At 35.6% G+C, this 21,464-nt stretch overlaps 1 protein-coding gene across 7 annotated transcripts in view; it reads right to left on the bottom strand.

The window, feature by feature from the left end:
- ATP11B (ATPase phospholipid transporting 11B (putative)) overlaps nucleotides 1–21,464 on the bottom strand; it is a 98,503-nt gene that overhangs the window by 47,451 nt on the left and 29,588 nt on the right. For 6 of the 7 annotated variants that reach the window (XM_054713764.1, XM_054713769.1, XM_054713768.1 and 3 more), the window contains exons 8-17: nucleotides 18,306–18,353; nucleotides 16,367–16,431; nucleotides 13,707–13,788; nucleotides 10,102–10,252; nucleotides 8,750–8,947; nucleotides 6,043–6,282; nucleotides 5,360–5,535; nucleotides 4,447–4,515; nucleotides 2,376–2,449; nucleotides 2,199–2,302 (exon numbers count right to left, since the gene is read on the bottom strand). In XM_054713764.1, the coding sequence (XP_054569739.1) occupies nucleotides 2,199–2,302; nucleotides 2,376–2,449; nucleotides 4,447–4,515; nucleotides 5,360–5,535; nucleotides 6,043–6,282; nucleotides 8,750–8,947; nucleotides 10,102–10,252; nucleotides 13,707–13,788; nucleotides 16,367–16,431; nucleotides 18,306–18,353 (1,207 nt within the window). The remainder of the gene's footprint in view (nucleotides 1–2,198; nucleotides 2,303–2,375; nucleotides 2,450–4,446; nucleotides 4,516–5,359; nucleotides 5,536–6,042; nucleotides 6,283–8,749; nucleotides 8,948–10,101; nucleotides 10,253–13,706; nucleotides 13,789–16,366; nucleotides 16,432–18,305; nucleotides 18,354–21,464) is intronic. The other variant, XM_054713767.1, reaches the window with a different exon arrangement.

Genomic DNA, 21,464 nt, shown 5'->3' with positions numbered 1-21,464 from the left:
AGTGATAAAAAAGTCCTAGTGATCTGAGTTATGGAACACATATTATCATAACTCTTTCAATTTCTAACGAGTTCTTAATAAGTTGCTCAAAACAAGTAAGGTCATTGAATTGTATATTAGAGAATAGATAGAATCATAAGATTATCTTATCTGTTGTTTTAAAACTGTTTTACATGGAAAGCCAAAAAGTTCCATAATGGAACCTTCATGATTATCGAGAGGCAGCCCCAGGTTCTGCTTTTCTGTTTTAACTATTACAAATCCACTTTTACCTACTTCATAAGAAATTTTTTAAACAAAAGGGAGTATCATTTCCTGAGGGTTTATGGCAGGGGTGGGGAACATCGGGCCATAAGAGTCTGTGAAATCATTTGGTCTGGCCTGCCAAAGCATTAGGAGTGAGTTAATTAAATGTTTGACCAAATATAGCAGGCTAATTTTTAAGCTGATAATTTTGTATGGCCCACACATGATGTTATAAATATTTAAGTGGCCCTTGCCAGAAAAAAGTTCCCCACTCCTGGTTTTATGGTATGACAAACTTGCAATTCAAATAAAGAAGTCTATAAGGTGGCCATTATCAAACAACCAATACTTTCTAGAGCCACTGAATGATTCAAAATTGTATCATTACATCTTCACTGGTGAACTGGAATTACACAGAATTTTAAAATATATATGCTTGATTTTTCTGATCCTACTGGGTTCAAATTTTTCTTATGGTATTAGTATTTGAAAGTTGGTATATAAATCTACAGAAACTTATAAAAGTTCCTTTTCTTGCTATATATTTTCCTCAGAAAAACCCAAAGTAAATGTTCCAATTACAGAACTTGGAAAGGCAGATTTAAAAGTACTATATGACACTATTTAGCAGATTTCTAAATATTGGCATTTCTTAATTTGCAAATGACCCACACCTATAAATGCTTCTCTTAAACAACAGTTAAAGGACTATGAGATTTATTAACAAATGAACTTAGTTTTCTCTATAACAAACATTTATTGTCAACTATGTGCCAGCACTGTTCTGAATACTGATATGATAGTAAGGTAAAACAATGTCTTTGTTCTCATGGATGTTACAGTGTGGTAAATGAACCAGATCATAAACAATTAGGGAACAGTAATAGGAAAAAAGAAGCCGTAAGTAAAGGAGGCAGTTCAGCCGAGATGAGTACATAGCATACATTTACAGAAAAGCAGGAATGAGATATCATGAGGTCCTAAGACTGAGAGAACTGCTTAATAATTTTTCTATTCACATAATTCGCACTTTATTTCTGTAAGATTCTCCTACATTATTTTATTGAAAGACATAATTCACATACCATAAAATTCACTCCTTTAAAGAGGATAATTTTTAGTTAAAGAGTTGTGTAATTATTTCAGTATTTAATTCCAGAACCTTTTCATCACACCCAAAAGAATTCCGTATCCATTAGCAGACACTACACTTCCCCCTCTTCCTCTAGACTGTGGCAATCACTATAAATTGGCTTATTTTGGATTTTTCATATAAATAAACTCTGTGGACTTTGGGACTAGCTTCTTTCACTCAGCATAATCTCTTCAAGGTTGATGCATGTTGTGGGATATATTAGCACTTCATTTCTTTCAGTGGCCAAATAGTCCATTATATGGATATGACATAGTTTAATCCATTCATCAGTTGATGGAATTTTGGGTGTTTCCATTTTTTGGCTATTAGAAGTACTGCTGCTGAGAACAGTTGTGTACAAGTTCTTGGTAGACATGTTGTCAATTCTCTAGAGTGTATGCCTAGGAGTGAAATTGCTGCATCATTTAGTATACTCCATGGCCTATGAAAAACTGCCAAACTATTTTCTAAAGTGGCTATATTATTTATATTCCCACAAGTGTATGAGGGTTCCAATTTCTCCACATCCTTGGGATTTCCCCTTTATTTTTTTAGTAACCCTCCCCACTTTTTAATATAGTAACCTAAATGGTCCTTGCTGCTGGAAGTACCCTGATTATAATAGGTTCAAAGAGAAGACACATTTAACAGGTTAAAAGTTAACTTTTAACTAAAGAACATGGAGCCAACACATAATTCTATAATTTTTGATAAATTAATGCAAAAATGAAACCCCAAATCTTTCAAATATTTATATAATATATAGGTAGATATACATATCTTTCAGAGTTTTTAAATCATAGAAATTTGCACTCACCAAAGCAAATTCATCTACATGAATTCTTGTTTTTTCTATTTCTCCACCTATACATGTAGGGAGAATTGATGATTCAGCTCCTTTAGCAAATAAAAACTTCTCACCTAAAAAGAAAAATGAGTTATCAAGCTCTTAATATTAGATAAATAAAAATTCATAGAAGTTCAGGTTGGTTACCTGAAGGTGCCTGAACAATTACACTCATTCTCCTACGATCTGAATCAAATTCCAGAATATGAAGCAGTCTGTACCTAATAGGGAAAAAAAAAAGACAAAACTTTACTTTTTGAATATCAAGTAAATATTTAGAAAGAGTCCCTATTAAAGATAAAAACGATTAATTTAGAACAAGAAATTAACCTCAACTACATTTTCAAGATGACTGGTTATGACTTATTACTAACAAAAGAAGATACAAATAGAAGGAATTAACATTTATTGAGCACTAACCAAATGCCATGTACTTTACATATCATGCTTTAAGACCTACGAGAATCAAGGGAGGTAGGTCTTATCTTGTTTTACAAATGAGGACTATTAAACACAGGAAGATTAAGTAGTTTGCCTAACGTCAAGTAAGTTTGTGAGTGGAATCCAGATCTGCCCATAGCTCCATGTCTTTCTCACTAAAAAATGTAACTGATTCTCCTCTTTTCTGCCCAAACACACCTAAGAAATACACACACTCACATGAATAACAGAGGCTCATTATAGCAGTGATTTTGAACCTGGGATGGGATACATGGGTGGGGGAACAAATGCCTCTCAAAGGAGCAGTAAAAGAATTTGCATGGATGGGTCAGGTGTAGACTAAAATCTTATGGATGAATATATACAACTAGAGGGCCAGTGCATGAAATTAATGAAAGGGGGGCAGGGGATGGGGTGTCCCTCAGCCTGGCCTGCGCCCTCTTGTAATCCGGAACCCCTCAGGTAGGGTCCCTAGGCCTGGCCAGCGATCAGGGCCTATCAGGGCTTTCCTTCCCCTGGCTACCTACCGGCAGCTGGCCCCGACCCTGCTTGTCATCTGTGCGGTGCTGCCCCCCCCCCATCCGCCATCGGTCACCTCCCTCTGTGGGCAACAGGTGTGGGGTGCGATCGCTTGGCTGGTCTGGGCCTCATTCTGCGGGGCGATCGCTGGCCAGCCCCGCACACCCGCCACAGTGTCACTGGCTGGTGGCCTGGGTCCCCCTCTGTGGGGTGATCAATTGCAGGGCTCTTCCATCAATGGCTCCTCAGAGAGACGCCCCACCCACTAGCCACAGCGCCACCAGCTGGGTATCCTGGGCCTCCCTCTTTGGGGTGATTGATTGCGGAGCCCCCCCACTCCCGTGGATCACTCTGCAGAGGGTGGCCTGGACCTCCCTCTGCAGGGCAACCCCCCCACTAATTGCATCGCACCGGCCTTGGCTGGCCTGGTGCCAGTGCGTGTCATAGCATGGTCGTCCAGAAGGTCATCTGGACGGTCGTTCTGCTGTTTGGTGGTTTGGTTGATTTGCATATTATGCTTTTATTATTATAGATTATTATACATGATGTACATATGCAATACTTGGCCAATCTGAAAGATAAACACTGATTGAAATGATGGCATCTAAGTTGATGGAATGATCTAGACAGGCTCCCACATGAAAGCAGCCAAAGAATAAGCTCTACTTAGTTTGGACAAGCATAGTCTAAATAAAAATTTACAGCCAGAGTTGAGATGACTGGAACTGATAAAATCATGAAAGAAAGATTTGATTATAGTAAGAATGGGCCTAATTTATCATACAGTGGAAATAAGATAGCTGTTCTTTAATGTTTAAAAGATAAAATCATAGAAAATATAAGAAAGTTTTTCTTTATTAGTAAGAAACTTGTAAAAATCATTCCCCTAGGAGTGTGTAAAAATAAATATAAATAAATTCAAAAGCCATTAAGCTAAAATAGAGATGAAAGATTCAAAGCAGAATATTGTTATTATTGTGATGAAATACAATGTAATAATAACATCATTTTAGAGCAGGGTCAGTAAACTTTTTGTAAAGGGCCAGATAGTAAATATTTTAGGCTTTGTATACATATATGGTCTGTGTTAGATATTCTTTCTATTTTTTTTAAACAATCTCTTAAAAATGTAATGTAGTTTATGGGCTGTACAAAAACAGGCTGTAGGCCAAATTTGGCCTTTGAGCCACAATTTACCTAAATCTGTTCTATACTAAATGCTTGATATATAGAAAATTACAATAAAGAAAATAATTACCGTTCCAGTTTTCCAAGTATTTTAATTTCCATAGTTTCTTCATAATTGCCAATAAATACAATGCCAATCCTAGGATTAAAATGAGAAAAAATTATAAAATTTAGGGAATATTTCATATTTCACCATATATCATTATAACATAGCTTGAATAAAAATATTTAAAATACAAGTTTAAGATGGATTTTAAAATATTTCCTTTTAATATAGCACTATCTTTAAGAACTTGAAGGATCAGAGTAGATCCAAAACAATACACATGTATTCTCACAGATTACCCTACCTAATAATAGACAAATATGCAAACTGACCGTACCTTCGCTATGCCCACGATTGGCCAGGAGGCGTGGGGGGGGGGGGCAGGACTCGGGGTGGCCGGGGTGGCCTATTGGGCTGGCGGGACGCTGAGCTCGCATCGCCAGCGGTGGCGCGAGCTCAGCATCTGCGCCATGGCTGTGCTGCGGCACAGAAGGGGCCTCTGGGGCAGCGAGCTCACCTCTTGCCGCGGACCATCAAAAGCAGGGAGCTGGGTGCCTGTCCGCTGGTGCACCAGGCCTTTCAGAAGCCTCTGGTGCGGCGGAGGCTTCTGAAAGGCCTGGTGCCGGAGCGGACAGGCACCCAGCTCCCCCGCGATCGAAAGCGAAAGCGTGTAGGGGACCCTACACGTGCATGATTTAATCATGCACTGGGCCTCTAGTATTATTCATATTAACCAGATTTTTAGAGATCACATCAAAATATGACTCTATTGTAAGCTTAACAATTAATGACACATTTTAAATTCTCATTTAAAAAACTGAAATAAATTTCTACCTCTATGTGTTTATGAATTTTGTCTGATAATTCAAATACTAGTATTTTCACATTTTTTATTTAAAAGTTTTTTTCTGACAATTTGGAAATCAGATTAAACTACCTTGCAGCAGCTTCCACTAAAGCCTTTTCGTCTGGTGAAGATGCATAGTACTCCAACTGGGAGGGTGCAAGGCTGGCTTGCCAGGGACCATCCCCAATGCCATCAGTCTGAACATTACTAATCTGTACAGTGTGACAGAGACTGACTGCTTTAAAGAAGAGATCGTGTTCTTTAATCTGTAAATACATAATTAATATTCACACTATCAATACCAACCCCAAATAACATTTAGGAAACCAGAAACAGAATTCTAAAAAATGCAAATAAATACAGTTCATATTTTGGTAACCTAAGAGCTAGAATAAGAATGCTACAATTTTGAACTGCTTAAATAACAGCTGGTTGCTTCTAACTTTAAAGAGTAAAATGTCACATTTGCTTATGACCCGTCAGCTTTTTAGGAGGCATAACCAAATTGCAAGTAAAGGTGAAACCTCTTTTGTGGAAGAAGTGAGGTCTCCGAAAGTATTAAATAAATTTAAGCTCTGTCCCAGCATAGTCTTCTTTACTTAAAGGCAGTAGGCTTTCCTTAGCTTAGTTCCATTTACAAACACATATTAAGTGACTGTAAATTTTCAGTATTAAACCAAAGGATATACATGTCAAATATATTTCTTGCCCCACTAACACAAACAGAACTATTTCAAATGAAACTCCTATTTATTAATTTAAAAATTGCTTACTAGTTCAGTTTCATTTTCAGGACTGGTTCTAAAAGAAGAACTGGATGTAAGATGGGGTAAGTTGTTAAGATGAGAAAAACTAAGATAACTTAAGTTTCCGTCTGAAGAGTCTGGTGTTGGTCCTTCAGATACAAGTCTACCATTGATTTCTTGGTATTTTATGCCATTAATTGAACATTCCCGAAACTGCATCTCATTTTCTGTCAGTGTGCCAGTTTTATCTGTAAACACATACTCCACCTAGAAATAGAAAACAAAAACAAAAAAAACACCACCTTTGTGTTCATGGTCCTACGTTAAACAAGAAAAGTTGGCCTCTGTCTCCTTAAGTCAAGTCTGCCTATTAAAATTGATATATTGATGCTGATTCTGATAATCCATTAAATAATTAAAGATGCCATGGAAACAAAACAGGGTACCAGAAAATATTTTTTAAAATATACACTTTGAAGTTTGTGGCATCTGTATGTGCATGTTCATCTGTGGAATTGATTAAAAATGTAGTATTAGTACTTCTTTTTATCTCTTGGATGTTTAGTAGGACTCAAGGATGATCTCTGAGGGTTGACTGGGTAGCTCATTTGGTACAAGTGTTGTTGCGATACGTTAAGGTTGTGGGTTCAATCCCCGGTCAGAGCACATACAAGAATCAATCATTGAATACATAAATGAATGAAACAACAAATCAATGTTTCTCTCTCTTTCTCTCTCATCAATAAAAAGTAAATAGAATGACCTATGAGCAGGGATAGAAGGCATGCTTAATTAACCTAGAATGTGAAAGGGAATCTGGTCCAGGAGAAATGGTATAGAGCTGGAACCAGAAATACAAAATGATAGCAACACAAAAAGTCAGAGGTAGAAAGTTGTCTAAAATAGACAGAGGAAATTGAAACTGAGGGCACGAAACAAACTCAGTAAAAAGAAATGTATAAAAACATATTTTAAAAAGTAAATAAGACAAATAATTTTATTACTCTTTGAGACTAATACTAGAAAATTAACCCTAAAAGAAGGTAGGTCCATAAAGAGAAGAATAAAATACTCAATTCTTGATACAACTAGAATTATGTTGAGAACATGCTTATTGCAATGATGACTTGAGAAAGAAGTCATTTAAAACGGGAGGTAGCTATCACAAGGGGTTAAAAACTATAGATCCCTTATGAAAATAGACACAAACCAAATGCAGAAACATATAAAAAGGATTATATATCATGAACATGTGAAATTTATCCTTGGAATGAAAGATTGGTTCAACATATAAAACTCAATCAGTGAAACCCTCTATAATAATAAATGGTACTTGGCCTTTATTCTAATAATAAGATAATTATCTCGATAGACGTAGAAAAAGCATTTGACAAAATCCAATACTCTTTCATGATTAAAAAAACACTCAATAAATTAGGAATAGAAGTATACTCCTCAACCTGGTAAAATGTATTTACAAATACCCATAGATAGCATCTTACTTAATGGAGAAAGACTAAATGCTTTCCCTCCAAGTTCAGGAATAAGACAAAGATGTCTGTTCTTGCCACTTTTATTCAACACTGTACTGAAGGTCTAATCAGGACAATTGGGGAACAAAAAAGAAAAAGTATTTATTTGGAAAAGAAGAGGTAAAACTATCTCCATTTGCAGATAACACAGCCTTGTATATAGGTCATGGAATCCACTGAAAAAACTACTAGAACTAACAAGTGAGTTCAGCAAAATTGCAGAATAAAAAGATCAATATATAACAAGGGAGGTAGAATTAAAGTTGGAACAAAATTGTTTTAACCAAGACATAATGATACATGAGAAACTATACCTCAAAGTTCATTTTTTTGGAAACAGTAAAGATAAACAGAATAATTAAGTAACTAACCCCATCATATAACTAGCAAATGGTGAAACTAGAAATAAAAGATAATATACTTTACCTTTGCTATGTGATATTAAAGGTTGCCCAGTATCTATAGCAAATGTTGAATTGTAATTTAAAGAGGATATTTTAGGAGGTGTCACTTATTTAAAAATATATATATTTTTTATTGATTTCAGAGAGGAAGGGAGAGGGAATATCAATGATGACAGAGAATCATTAATAGGCTGCCTCCTGCAACCCGAACATATGCCCTGACCAGGAATCGAACTGTGACCTCCTGTTCATAGGCTGATGCTCAACCACTGAGCCACACTGCCTGGGTGAGATGTCACTTATTTATACAAGTTAATAAAAAACTTTTAGATTAGCTAAAAGTTTTGGCTCAGTGGATAGAGCGTCGGCCTGCGGACTCAAGGGTCCCAGGTTCGATTCCGGTCAAGGGCATGTACCTTGGTTGTGTGCACATACCCAGTGGGGAGTGTGCGGGAGGCAGCTGATCGATGTTTCTCTCTCATCGATGTTTCTAACTCTCTATCCCTCTCCTTTCCTCTCTGTAAAAAATCAATAAAATATATTTTAAACAAAAAAAAAACCTTTTAGATTAGGAAGAGTGAGAATGAAGTACTAAACAAATATGATGATATAAAATATATCACCAGTCAAACAAATAACAGCTTTAAAATTTAAAAATGGAAAACAAAATTAGGTGTGGAGCAAAGTAGGGCTGTTTTTGGTAAAAGCCTTCTAATGTTTTCTGTTTTATTAGTCTTTGCACACGTATTGTTTTGATTAAAATAACAAGTCAGGAAAACAAATTAAAAGGGTCATTACCTGTCCAAGCTCTTCATTCAGATCAGAAGTATTGACTTGAGCTTTCTGATCTGATTCTTCATGATAGAGATCAAGATCCCAACCAATAAAAAATGATCCAAGAAATTTCTGCATTTCGACTGTCACATATAATGAAATTGGAATGATGAAATTGTAGAGTACCAAAAAGGCAAGGAAGTCTGAAATAAATCTCAGAATCTAGAGGGGAAAAAATGATTATTTGATAGGTGAGAATATGAAACTATCTTCAGTATTACTGCAGAAAATTATCAGAAAGTTTCATGTCTAAACAGACTATTAACTATATTTTGAAGCAGAATAGTCTCATGGATTAAAATTCATTTATTGAGTTGTCTTTTTAACACATTTCCTTGGTAGTTTTATTGCTCATTAGACTCTCAAACAAAATAGAAGAAAAAAAACAGTTACATTCAAATTATTGAATTTATTACTTTTCAGAAGCTACCAAAAACCTGGTGTGACTAAAACTGCTTTTGGCAAAATTTTAATTATAACCTCTGGAATATGCTTACCATGCTACTTTTACTCTTCAAAATTACAGATAACTAAAAATTGAGTGCAATTTTTAAAAATTACAAAATTGGTAGGCTGGAACTGCTAGGATTTAAAACTCTTAAATTACAGATTACACAGAAATAGCCTACTTCAATGGCATAGTAGTACCACATTTAACATGCACTCTGTGAAAGGGCCTAAAAATATGTTCCTGAGATTATCTGCTTTGTGGTCTCTTGAGATCCAAATTTGTATTCAGTATTTGTATTTTAATCTAAAATGAAATTTGAAGAACAATTATTTACCCAAATTGTAGGTTAAATTCTCTTGGTAGTCCATATTTAATCAGTTTAAAACTTTATATGACATAAACTGTATTAACTTCATTCTATTAACAGACTGACAATAAGATTCTTTGAATTACTCTTACAGAATTGAAAATAAATCAACTTACTCTTTATTTCACTTATAAGATACAGAAATAAAAAAATGAATTTGTAGTATTCAAGTGGATGCCAATACAGATTATTTAAATTTTTGTGATCTCTTGTAACTATTCAAATCATGACATAAAAATATAATTGTTCATGTCTAAAATGCAAAAAGTATACCAGTACATACAGGCTGGCTACCCTTCATTTGCAATGTCGTTTGTTTTTTCATCTACTGTGATTCTTTTATTTTAATTACAGTTTAATTTCAATATTTTGTATTGGTTTCAGGTGTGCAATGTCCTTTTGTCATCCTTCAAGAGTAATGGTTTTAGGAAGATCAGAGTGGTCACTCCTATCAGAAGTTTCCTTTACAGCAGCAGAGTCTAGAACAGAATAAAATACCTTACTACTATTTCTCTGATGTTCTGTTTTTTGGTTATACCAAGGTTCATCCCATTTTTCTTCAGTTTGCCACGTGTATTTCAAGATAGTACTGATGATGGCTTCAGAAATAAGGATTATTAGATAAATTATCAAAAATGTATTCATTGACCTAAAATGAGAATATAAAACATATCAATTATGTGCTACTTTTTAAAAAATTTAATTTTCCTACTGTTTCCTATTATATAGATACTAGAGGCCCGGTGCACAAAATTCGTGCACGGGTAGGGTCCCTAGGCCTGGCCAGTGATGAGGGCCCATCTGTGGGGTGACTGGTGGGGCGATCAGGGGGGCCCTGCTGGCACTCGCCTTGGCTGGCCTGGCGCTGCCCGCTCACCAGCCCTACCCCCGTCCCCGCCAGTTACCTCGGCAATCGCCCCCCCCCCCCGCCCCGCCCCGCTGGCACCTGCCTTGGGTGGCCTGGGGCCTGCAAGCTGGGCGCAGCTCCTGCATTGAGCGTCTGCACCCTGGTCAGTGCACGTTATACCTACCGGTAGGTCAACTGGTCACATAGCCTTTTATATATATATAGATGAGCTTTACAAATATTTTCTCCTATTCTATGGCTTGTCTTTTTTCATTTTTCTAACAGTGTCTTTTGAAATGCATAAGTTTTTAATTTTTATGAAATTTAATTATCAATTTTGGGCTTTGTTTTTCGTTCACTCTTTTTTGTATATTTCATATCTAAGAAATCTTTCCTTAATCCAAGGTCACAACATTTTCTCCCATGTTTTATAAATTTAGCTCTTATATATATATATTTTTTTAAATATATTTTATTGATTTTTTACAGAGAAGAAGAAAGAGGGAGAGTTAGAAACATCGATGAGAGAGAAACATCGATCAGCTGCCTCCTGCACACCTCCCACTGGGGATGTGCCTGCAACCAAGGTACATGCCCTTGACCGGAATCGAACCTGGGACCCTTCAGTTCACAGGCCGACACTCTATCCACTGAGCCAAACCGGTTTCGGCAGCTCTTATATTTTAAGTTTACATTTGGAGTTAATTTTATATATGGTGGGAGGAAAGGGTCATGGGTCAGTTTCTGGAAAATGGATGTCGAAATGTTCCAGCACCATATATTGAAAGACTCACTATACTTTTGTGTGGAGATATTTTTTATAATAAATTATATGTATTTGATAGATAAAAGGTGGTTTATATTTTCTGTTTTATCCTGTGTCAATTTCTGGAAGTTGTGTTTTCAAAGAATTTGCCATTTCATTAAGGAAAATTTAGAGACATAAAAGTTGTTTATATTTGTCTGTGGATACAGTGACCATAGTAGGTAAGATATATAGTGACAGTCTCTCTTTCATCCCTAATACTGGTAATTTTCCAGTATATCTCTCCTATAACTCCCTTCCCACCAATCCCTCAATGTAGATAGACATTTATCAATTTTATTAATATTTTCAAAGAACCAACTTTTGGCTTTGCTAATTTTGTCTATTATTTATTTCCTATTCTATTGATTTCAGTTCACATCCTCAGTATTCCTTCTCTTCTCAGATTGGGTCTAATAGCTCCTCTTTATCTAGCTTCTTAAGGTAGAAATTTAGATGACTGATTTTAACCTTTTCTTCTTCTCTTAAAATTTTATTACTAGAAATTTTCCTCTAACCTAGGCTTTTGCCTTTCTGTTGTTGTTTTTGGGGTGTGTGTGTGTGTGTGTGTGTGTGTGTGTGAAACTTTAGAAATTTTCAATTATTTTTTCAAGTATTTTTATTCTGTCCCTTTTCTCTCCTCTTTTTCAGGGATCTTGATTATACTTATGCTAGACAGCTTAATTCTGTCCCAAATGGCTCTAAAACTGTTCATATTTCTCTGTTCTTCAGATTGAATAATTTCTGTTGCTCTTTGAAGTTCACTGACAATTTCTTCTTTCTTCAACCTGGTGTTGAGCCCTTCTAATTACATTTACATTTCAGTCATTATGTTTCTCAACTCAAGAATTTCCACTGAGTTCTTTTTTTTTCAGTTTCCATTTCTCTGCTAAGATTTCTCTTATATTCATTGACATGTCCTTTAGACCTTTGAAACTATCCTATCTAATAAAGAGGGAATATGCTAATTGACCCTCATGCTGTCACAAAGATGGCGGTGCCCACAGCCAATAAGGAGGGAATATTCTAATTGACTGCCACGCCCTCAAAGATGGTGGTACCCACAGCCAATAAGAAGGGAATATGTTAACTGACTGCCACGCCCCCAAAGATGGCGGTGCTCACAGCCACAAGATGGCGGCACCCAGTCCCCTCAGCCCCACCGGGGCGCCTGCCTCTGGAGTACCCCAGTCCCCTCAGCCACCCAGAGCCGGCCCAAGGTGCAGGCAAGCCACTGATGGTAGCTGCCCAGCCGACGCCCGAGGCGCAGGCAAGCCTTGGATGGCGGCTGCCCAACTGCCCAGGGTTGCCTGAAGCTCAGGTAACCAGGGCCGGCTGAGGCTTGTGCTGCCGGCAGTGGCAGCAGCAGAGGTGTGATGGGGGCGTCGCCTTCCCCTGATCGCTGGTTCGCCTCCCGCCCCTGAGGGCTCCCGGACTGTGAGAGGGGGCAGGCTGGGCTGAGGGATTCCCCTCCAGTGCATGAATTTTCATGCACCAGGCCTCTAGTTTATAATATATACTTTAAAGTCTTTGCTAATTGCAAAATCATTATGGAGGCAGTTTCAATTGAGCGCTTTTTCTACTTAGTACAAGTTACATTTTCTTCACGTCTGCTTATTTTTTATTGCATAGTGTATCCTTTTAGGTTTCTCAAAGAGTGTGGTTTTTAATTTTAACAGGAAGTTAACTTGGCTAGGCTCAAACACCAAACAATATCTCCATTGCAACAGGCAAGAGCAAAATTCTCTGCTTGGATCTTTCAGCTTGCTGGTACATACCGTTACTGTTTCATTGTCAAGCCCACTGGGGTCTCCCCTGCACAAGTATAGTTCTAATAGTCAGCCAAGGAGATGGAAATATTTATGTGCAGGTTTTAGAGCTCATTTCCTTCTGTGGCTCCCTCCTGTATAAGATTTTCCCCTTTTTAGATGCTCTTCCCTGTCCTCTGACACCTATATTCTGTAAAGACTCGGGCTCTCGGATGCCCTTTGCAGTCCATGAATTTGAGAGTGCCCTCAGGAAAAAAAAGCTACATTCTTAAATTTTTCCCCTTGCTGATACTGTCTTTCAAGAGTAGATTCTTTGCCAGTTTCTGTCTGTTTTGGGGACACTCTCCAGAGCTTTAAAATTATCGTTTATTTTTTAAAAATATTTTGTCCAGATTTTACCACTGTTATCTGCAGGAGGGTTAGTCTGATCAAGTGTTTCCATTATTACCAAATAATTATTTATTTTAAAGTCATAATTTGGCATCTGCTATATGCCAAACATTGTGCAAAATGCAACATGTATACAAAAATATAAGAAGCCATCCCTATCCTCAAGGATACCATCCTTGATTTGACATTATACAGGGGTCAAATATATTTTTATACACAAAAAAAATTATACACAAAGAATTATATACACATCCACAGTCATATTTATGTGCAAATAAATGAAAAGTTTTACTTTTCTACTGCAGATCGCTTCTGTGACTTGCTCTTATAATTTAATGCCATCTTTGTTTCCATTCCAGTATATACAGCAACACCTGCAAAACAAAACAAAATAGTACTTTAAAATAATGCCCTAGCATGTTTCACAAGAAAAATGTACTCACAAGCATGAAAGCATCTGGGAAAATGCATCATCTGACAACTATTACAATCTGACTTTCCTTTCTTTGAATTTTTTAAAGACTTTCTGATACTAATTTTAGGGAACTCCAATTACTCAACCTGCTGGATAAGGAAGGCATGAAGGTTCTGTTTCTGAGTTATAACTGAGATATAAGAATGAGATACTATTTCAGTTGAAATTGATAGAGAAAAAGGATTTGGGAAAACAAAAATGGCAGGGCAGGCCATTATAGATAGAGCAAACACTGTTAACAAAGACAGATATGAAAAAGCACTTTCTGTTCCGATGGAACAATAGATTATGATCAGAGTTTGAAAACACCTGAATGCCAGAATCTGAACCCCTAGACATAATTTCATAAGCACTGGAGAGATAATATGAAAATCTATCAGGGTAAATAAACACAAGGAATGGGCCATTTAAAAAATTTGTGCCCATGTGAATGACTATGAAATTAGTGAGAATGAAAGTAATAATGGGATTAAAACTGGGGAGTGAATGAAATTAGGTTAAGATCAGCCTTCTAAAATACTTTGTTGGAATTAGACCTTGGTTTGAATGCTAGCTCTGCCACTTACTAGTTCTGCATCATTGGGCAAGTTATTTAATCTCTGAGTCTCAATTTCTCCACCTTTAGAGTAGAAAAATATCCTATATAATAAAAGGTTAATATGCAAATTGTCCCCTCGACCGGGAGTTTGACCAAGAGTTCGACCAAGAGTTCGACCAGGGGCGGGGCCGGCTGGACAACCACCCCCGATTGGCCCCCACCCTGATCAGGGTGGGGCCAGCCAGACCCCACCTGTGCACGAATTCGTGCACCAGGCCTCTAGTACCTCTTAAAATTGTTGTGCAGTTTGTATGACAAGTTAGCAAAATGCCTAGAAACAGATAATCAATAAATGTTTACACCCATGCCTAAATAGTAAGATTTGAGAAGCAGTGTAGGATTCATCATGTCCTCTTCCTAAACATTTGTCCTGGAATTTTCACCATTAAAATTATTCCATAAAGGCAGAAATTATAACGCAAATGGCACCAAAATTATAGAAATCAGCCAGAATTATACAATAGAGAGGTGGGTCTGAGGCAAACAATAGCAGACCCATCTAAAGGCATTCAAATACACATCTTTTAAGCACATGAAAGGTTTTAATGCTAGAGAGATGTTTTAAAATACAGCATTACATGAGAGGGTCTAAAGCTTTGGAGGTTTTCTTTGGCTTTTGCCATAAGAACATTTATTATAGTTTTCTTAGATTGTGGTAAAATATACATAACATACAATTACCATTTTAATCATTTAAAAATGTACAATTCAGTGGCACTTAGTATATTCACAATGTTGTGCAATCATCCTCACTATCTAACTTGAGAACATTTTCATCACCCCTAAAGGAAATCCTGTACCTATTTAGCATCATTCCCATTCCCCTCCACTACCCAGCCCATTAATCTACTTTACGTCTCTATGAGTTTGCCTATTCCAGGTACTTCAAGTAAATGGGATCCTACAATATGTGACATTTGTGTCCAGCTTCTTTCACTCAGCAAATGTTTTCATTTGTTTGATAGTAAATAATTTTCCATTGTGGATATCCTACATTATGTTTATATAGTCATTAGTTGATGAACATTTGGGCAGTTTCTACTCTCTGACGATTGTAAATAGTGCTATTATGCACAATGTATGAGGGTTCCAATTTCTCCACATCCTTACCAACACTTGTTACTTTCCATTTTAAAAAAAAGTATATGGACTTCTTTATCAGAGAGCCTAATACTGAGAGATAAGACAGATGAAAGAAGAAAATGAGGAAGAGGACAGACCCCTAAAGCTGTAAACATTCAGTAAATAACATAAGCTGGCTAATATATGAAGGGCCATTTCTGAAGAGGGAAGAACTAGTTGACAGCTAAAGATTATCACTGATTTCACAATTTGCCTAAAATTGACTCAGAGCATAAGTTAATTAATTAATTAATTAATTAATCTCCAATGTAAGAACATTATTTATTCATCATTTTGATCCAATCAGTATAGATTTCAACAGTACCTGGCATATAGTCATATTAATAAGAATTTGTTGAATTAAAGAATAAGTCAGCAGTTTTATTCATCCAATCTAAGAATAATCATAATAGAACTACACAGGTGGTTTACTATACCATAATGCCAGATTATATTGGTTCTTATCCACCATGAATAGAAAGAATGGCCAGAATTATATTCTTAGCACTCAGTTTCACAAGTATTAACAAAGAAAATATAAGAGGAAGGTTCTAGTCTATTACTCAAAAATAGAGACTAATAACAAACACTACAACAAAAATTATATTAACACAATCTTCGTAAGAAAATTATCACAGGCAACATGTAACTAAGTAACAAGTTACCCAACCAAAAGAACACAAATGCTGTGCTTTTAAAAATACTTCATAAAGTATCAACATGAACGTATAATTAAAAACTTTCAACATATACAAACCAAAAATTTCTTTTGTGTTTTTTAATCTGGCTCCACGAAGCAAGAGACTCTCTGGCCCCAGAGGTCTAGGGAAAAACACACACACACAAAAAAAAACAACCACACAAAAGCATTAAATATATTAAACATTTAATTAAATTCTAAAATGGCATCTTTAGCAGAAAGTACTTGAGTTATAGTTACAACACTGTTTTTATATAGAACCAAAATCTTAGCTACTATTTAGGTCAATCATAATGTTAGTGACCATAACAAAAACACCTGCTTTAGCATTTCAGTTACTTTAAGATTGGTGGCTCAGAAATAAGACTATGCTGGTATATAAACTCATAAAGCCACCAGACCAGTTGCAAAAATTTTAAACATAAAACACAAATAAAAGATTAAGCAATGATTTTTAAATGTTTAACAGAGGACAAAAATTATGAGCAAAATTAATAAACAGTTTTCAAAGAAAATAGAGAATTAAAATGCAATGTAAGTAAGAATTGTAGCATGATTTGTGTGTAAATGCATGAGTTCTGCACAATTAAAATTACTTTGGATTATAAAACATCATGTAGTAAGTGAGTTAGTACTTTTGTAGGCAAGATTGACACTACAACTTTACTACTTGCATTGCAAACTTCTTGGAGCTCAGGTCTTCTTGCTGTTTGAATTTCTCTCCATAAAGGAGATATAAAATGAGAAGGAATAACTAGAAAGGAAATTGTACTTTTTTAGTGATAGCAAAATGATAAGACCGTTATGGATAAGTTAAAAAGTCTTAATTTTGTTGAGATTCCTTATGCTTTTCTGAAACATACATACACAGTCATCCAAATCAAACAGAATCGGAACCAAGATGTCTACAAACCCAAACACTAAAAAGATCAATGAACCAGGGAGGACCAGGTGTTTGGGACATGGTTAACAAGTATGGTTTTAATACTGAGTCATATTTGGAGCACACTACACATGGATATTCCAAAATCTATTAACCAGAAGCCATAAAATAGCTCCTTTTCACATGGTATTGTTTTTAACAACGAATAGAAAAACTTTGCGCTCACACTGGCATATACAATTGGGATATAATGATAGAAAGCTTTGAATTAAAAGGTAGTTCATCAGCAAACTCTGGTTGCTTCAGCAAAGACCATGGCTAAAGAGTTCATTGAACATGCTCCTGTGTTAATGTTTATTAAAAATGTGAATCAGTGCTGATGCATGATAGTTTTGGTGGCTTGACTTGAGAATTTCATTTTAAGAAGTGCTCAACTCTTTATGTCAGTGACTTATTTCAAGCAGCCAGTTCAACTGAATATATCTCCAGAAAAAAGGTGAAAGGCTAATTTGATTTAGAAGTTCAAGGGATGATTCCAAGATTTATTTTAAATTTGGCTTTGTAGTCATGAGTAACAATGTAATCTCATCCTATTAGCAAATCTTTGAAATGAGCCCAAGTCCTTTCATGCAGCAGCCAGAAATTAACCTTAATATAGAGGGAAAACAAAATAATCAACCAAACAAAAAAACAATCAGAAGAGTAAATAAGAGGTTCTGGATTGGCCATTAAGTACTCTAGTTTGTGTTAAATGATTTTGAAATGAAGAAAACTGTAACACTTATACTTGTTAAACAATATAGAAAACATGTCTTGTATTCTAGACTTTAAGTGGTGGGTAAGGATTTGAATAAGAATGTTTTATGTTTCCTTTTATGTTACTACCTGATATTATTAGAAAAAAATACAAGTATATAAATAATCTTACTAAATTATTTTTATATTATTTCATGAAATTTGCTTCGCCCTCACATGTTGCTGCTATAAATAACTAGAAGATAAAATGCTAAGTGCTTTCACGTGAACCCTTTTACATTATATGAAGCTTACTTATCTAATATTTCTTTAACTTGATTTTAGTCCCTCCTCTAAATAATGTGATTTTGTTCTTACCTTACAATTTCTTCCATTTGTTGGGTTATTATCATTCGTCCCATGAATCTATCAAAGAATTCACCATGTTACCAAAAAAAAAGGTATGTTACTTATGACATCATAGGTGGAAAACTTTAGATACTTTTGGCACTATTCTTATACATGAAACAAACCAACCTTTTGTTTCTATGAATGGTCCAATAACCATGTTAGAACTTATAAAAATAAATATCAGTCAATAAGTTCTAACAATTCTTGCCATCCCACTCCAGCTATGAATGAGGTAATGAATGTAAAAATGTTTTCAAAATGGTGATACAAATGTTATATATTATTACCATTAGTTTTATCATCATGAGAATTTATATTTGCTACACAAGTATACATTATTTAGCCAACAATGAATGCTCACATATTTCATCAGTTTATTAAATAAGCTTTCTGTGATTAGAATCATTCATTTACTTACTCATGCATTCATTCATCCAACAAATATTCATTGAGCAACTACTATGTATGAATTAAGTGGTGGGAATAGAGTAGTAAGCAAAAACCTATCAATGAACTCCAGAGCTTCTAGAATAAGTGGCTTGTTATCAATGAATTTTCATAACCTGGCCTTTCAGATCCAAATTCCACTACTTAAACAGCTCCATATCACAGAGTCGATTCAAATGAACAATTATTTTCTACTACAGTGAGAAGTAAATTTTGAGTTGAAGCAAATTCTAGACAGAGCTTCATGTTAATCATTTAACTAGGCAAAGCAATATGAAGCATTCCCTTCCCAATGTCCCCTATTATTACTCGTTTCCAGGTCACAGATGCTTTATCCCTTTGGCTTCATTGTTTCTTGCTAATCTCTTACTTCTGCTTCCTTCAACTGTCTGTATCAGGGAAATGCACTGCTATTTTCTTTTTCTTTTTATTAATCTCCACTTAGTGGATTTTATGAAGGCTTGTTTCCAACCTCAACTTTGGATTTAGATTTAAAGAACCAATTCAGCTGTTGTCTCCCTGGGCATCTTTCAGAGATGACGCAGACCATTCTTTTGATTTTCTTGAGCTAAATTCCAACAAGAGAGTCTAAAAAATTAAGGACCACTCTGGCTGCTTTTGTGAGAACAGACTGCAAGGGGAAGAAAGGGGAAAACTGGTAAGAATAGCAGTAAGCCAGGTAGGAGGTTATGCTGGCTCAGAACAAATTAGTAGCAGTGAAATGAGTAAAAGATGGTCAAATTTTGGATATATTTTGCAGGTGAACAGATAAGATGTTCTGATGGATTGGGATGAGATGTGGGAGAGGAGGTGAGGAGAGGTTAGCAGAGAGGGGATGTGACTCCAAGGGGTTTTGGCCTGAAGAATTGGAAGGAGAGACTGTCATCAACTAAGGTAAGAAAAGACTGTTGGCATAAAAAGTTTTGGAGGGAAAATCAGCTCAGTTCTCAACATGATTAATTTGAGATTTCTACTAAATGTCTAAATACAATTGTAGAACATGAACTTGGATATAACAGTCTGGAATTTGGGAAAAGACATCTTGAATGGAGATATAAATCTGAGAGTTAGCATGTAGATGATCTTTAAAGCCATCACCTTGGATGCAATCATCAAAGGAGTGAGTGTAGATAGTGAAAAGTATAGGTGGGGAAGGGAAGAGAACCAAGGACAGTCCTGGGGCACTCTAACATCAAGAAGTCAAGGGAGAAGAGAACTCAGCAAAGAGAATGAAAGGAGAGACTATTGAAGTAGGAGAAAAACCAAGAGAGGGGAATATCCTGGAAGCCAAGTGAACTAATTATATCAAAAAAGAGAAGCAATGAACTATCTACCTACTGGATTTTGAATTGATGAACTTATTTGTAACAAGGCGCCACGCAATGTTTGTAATAGCAAAACAGAGGAAGAGTTAAGTATTGAAAAATTAGGTAATGGTTAGGTAATAGTATATGCACTTAGACTATTATGTAGCCATTAGAAATGATTATTAAGAATACTGTACAGACAAGTCAATAGGGGGGAAAGGGGACATATGCAATACCTTCAACAATAAAGATTTAATTTTAAAAAAGAATACTGTACAGTAAAATGGAAAATACTTTTTTAAATTACAAAAGCATTCCACATTCTTTCAAGAAATATTAGAAACTATGGAGAACAAAAATAAATAAATAAAAGCAGCTGAAATCTTATCACCAAGATATATCTACTAACATTTTGACATGTAATTCCTCCAGAATTTTCTTTCTCTCTGTACCTATCTATTCTTCTATCTTGCCATTTAACTATCTATCAAGTACACAGAAATACACAATTAAAAATATATAATTGGGCCGAAACCAGTTTGGCTCAGTGGATAGAGCGTCGGCCTTCGGACTCAAGGATCCCAGGTTCGATTCCGGTCAAGGGCATGTACTTTGGTTGCGGGCACATCCCCAGTAGGGGGTGTGCAAGAGGCAGCTGATCGATGTTTCTCTCTCATCGATGTTTCTAACTCTCTATTCCTCTCTCTTCCTCTCTGTAAAAAAATCAATAAAATATATTAAAAAAAATATATATATATATAATTGGGATTATGAGAGCTACAACTCTGTATCTTATTTAACATTATATTTCAGTATGTTCTTATGTCATTAAGTTCTTTGAAAATATTTTTATAATCTACATATTTCCCTCTTATATAACTGTACCATGTACCCATCTAAGCATTCTCCTATTTGGACACTTAAAATGCTTTCAATATTCCCCTTATATGTAGCATATAGAAAAGTGAAAAAATATAATTTTATATATATAATGTCTTTACAGCTATGAGTTCCTCAAGGATAGAAACCATGCTGATTCATCTTATTTCCCACTCACCATAATGAACAGATAGGTGCTCAACAATAACTTGCTGAATGAATAAATACAACAGCAATAAATGTGAGTTATCTTTCTATTACAAAAGTGTTCTGTAGTAGTTACATATATATTTAAAACAAAATATATACTTTCACTACAGAAAAGGGAAAGATAAAATAAAGAGGAACACCTTATATTTAACAGTGAATTATTTCCTATTAAAAAACGTTTTAATTTTTTCCACATTTTCCAAGATAATACAAAAACTACTCATCATCACATTAGTGATACTTGATCTCATATTAATCTTATGCCTGCTTAATGCTCCATTTC

The sequence above is a fragment of the Eptesicus fuscus genome, chromosome 3 (genome assembly GCF_027574615.1).
Source record: "Eptesicus fuscus isolate TK198812 chromosome 3, DD_ASM_mEF_20220401, whole genome shotgun sequence".
Classification (NCBI taxonomy): domain Eukaryota; kingdom Metazoa; phylum Chordata; class Mammalia; order Chiroptera; family Vespertilionidae; genus Eptesicus; species Eptesicus fuscus.
The sequence above is the reverse complement of the archived record's forward strand: the minus strand, read 5'-3'. Positions and strand labels throughout refer to the sequence as shown.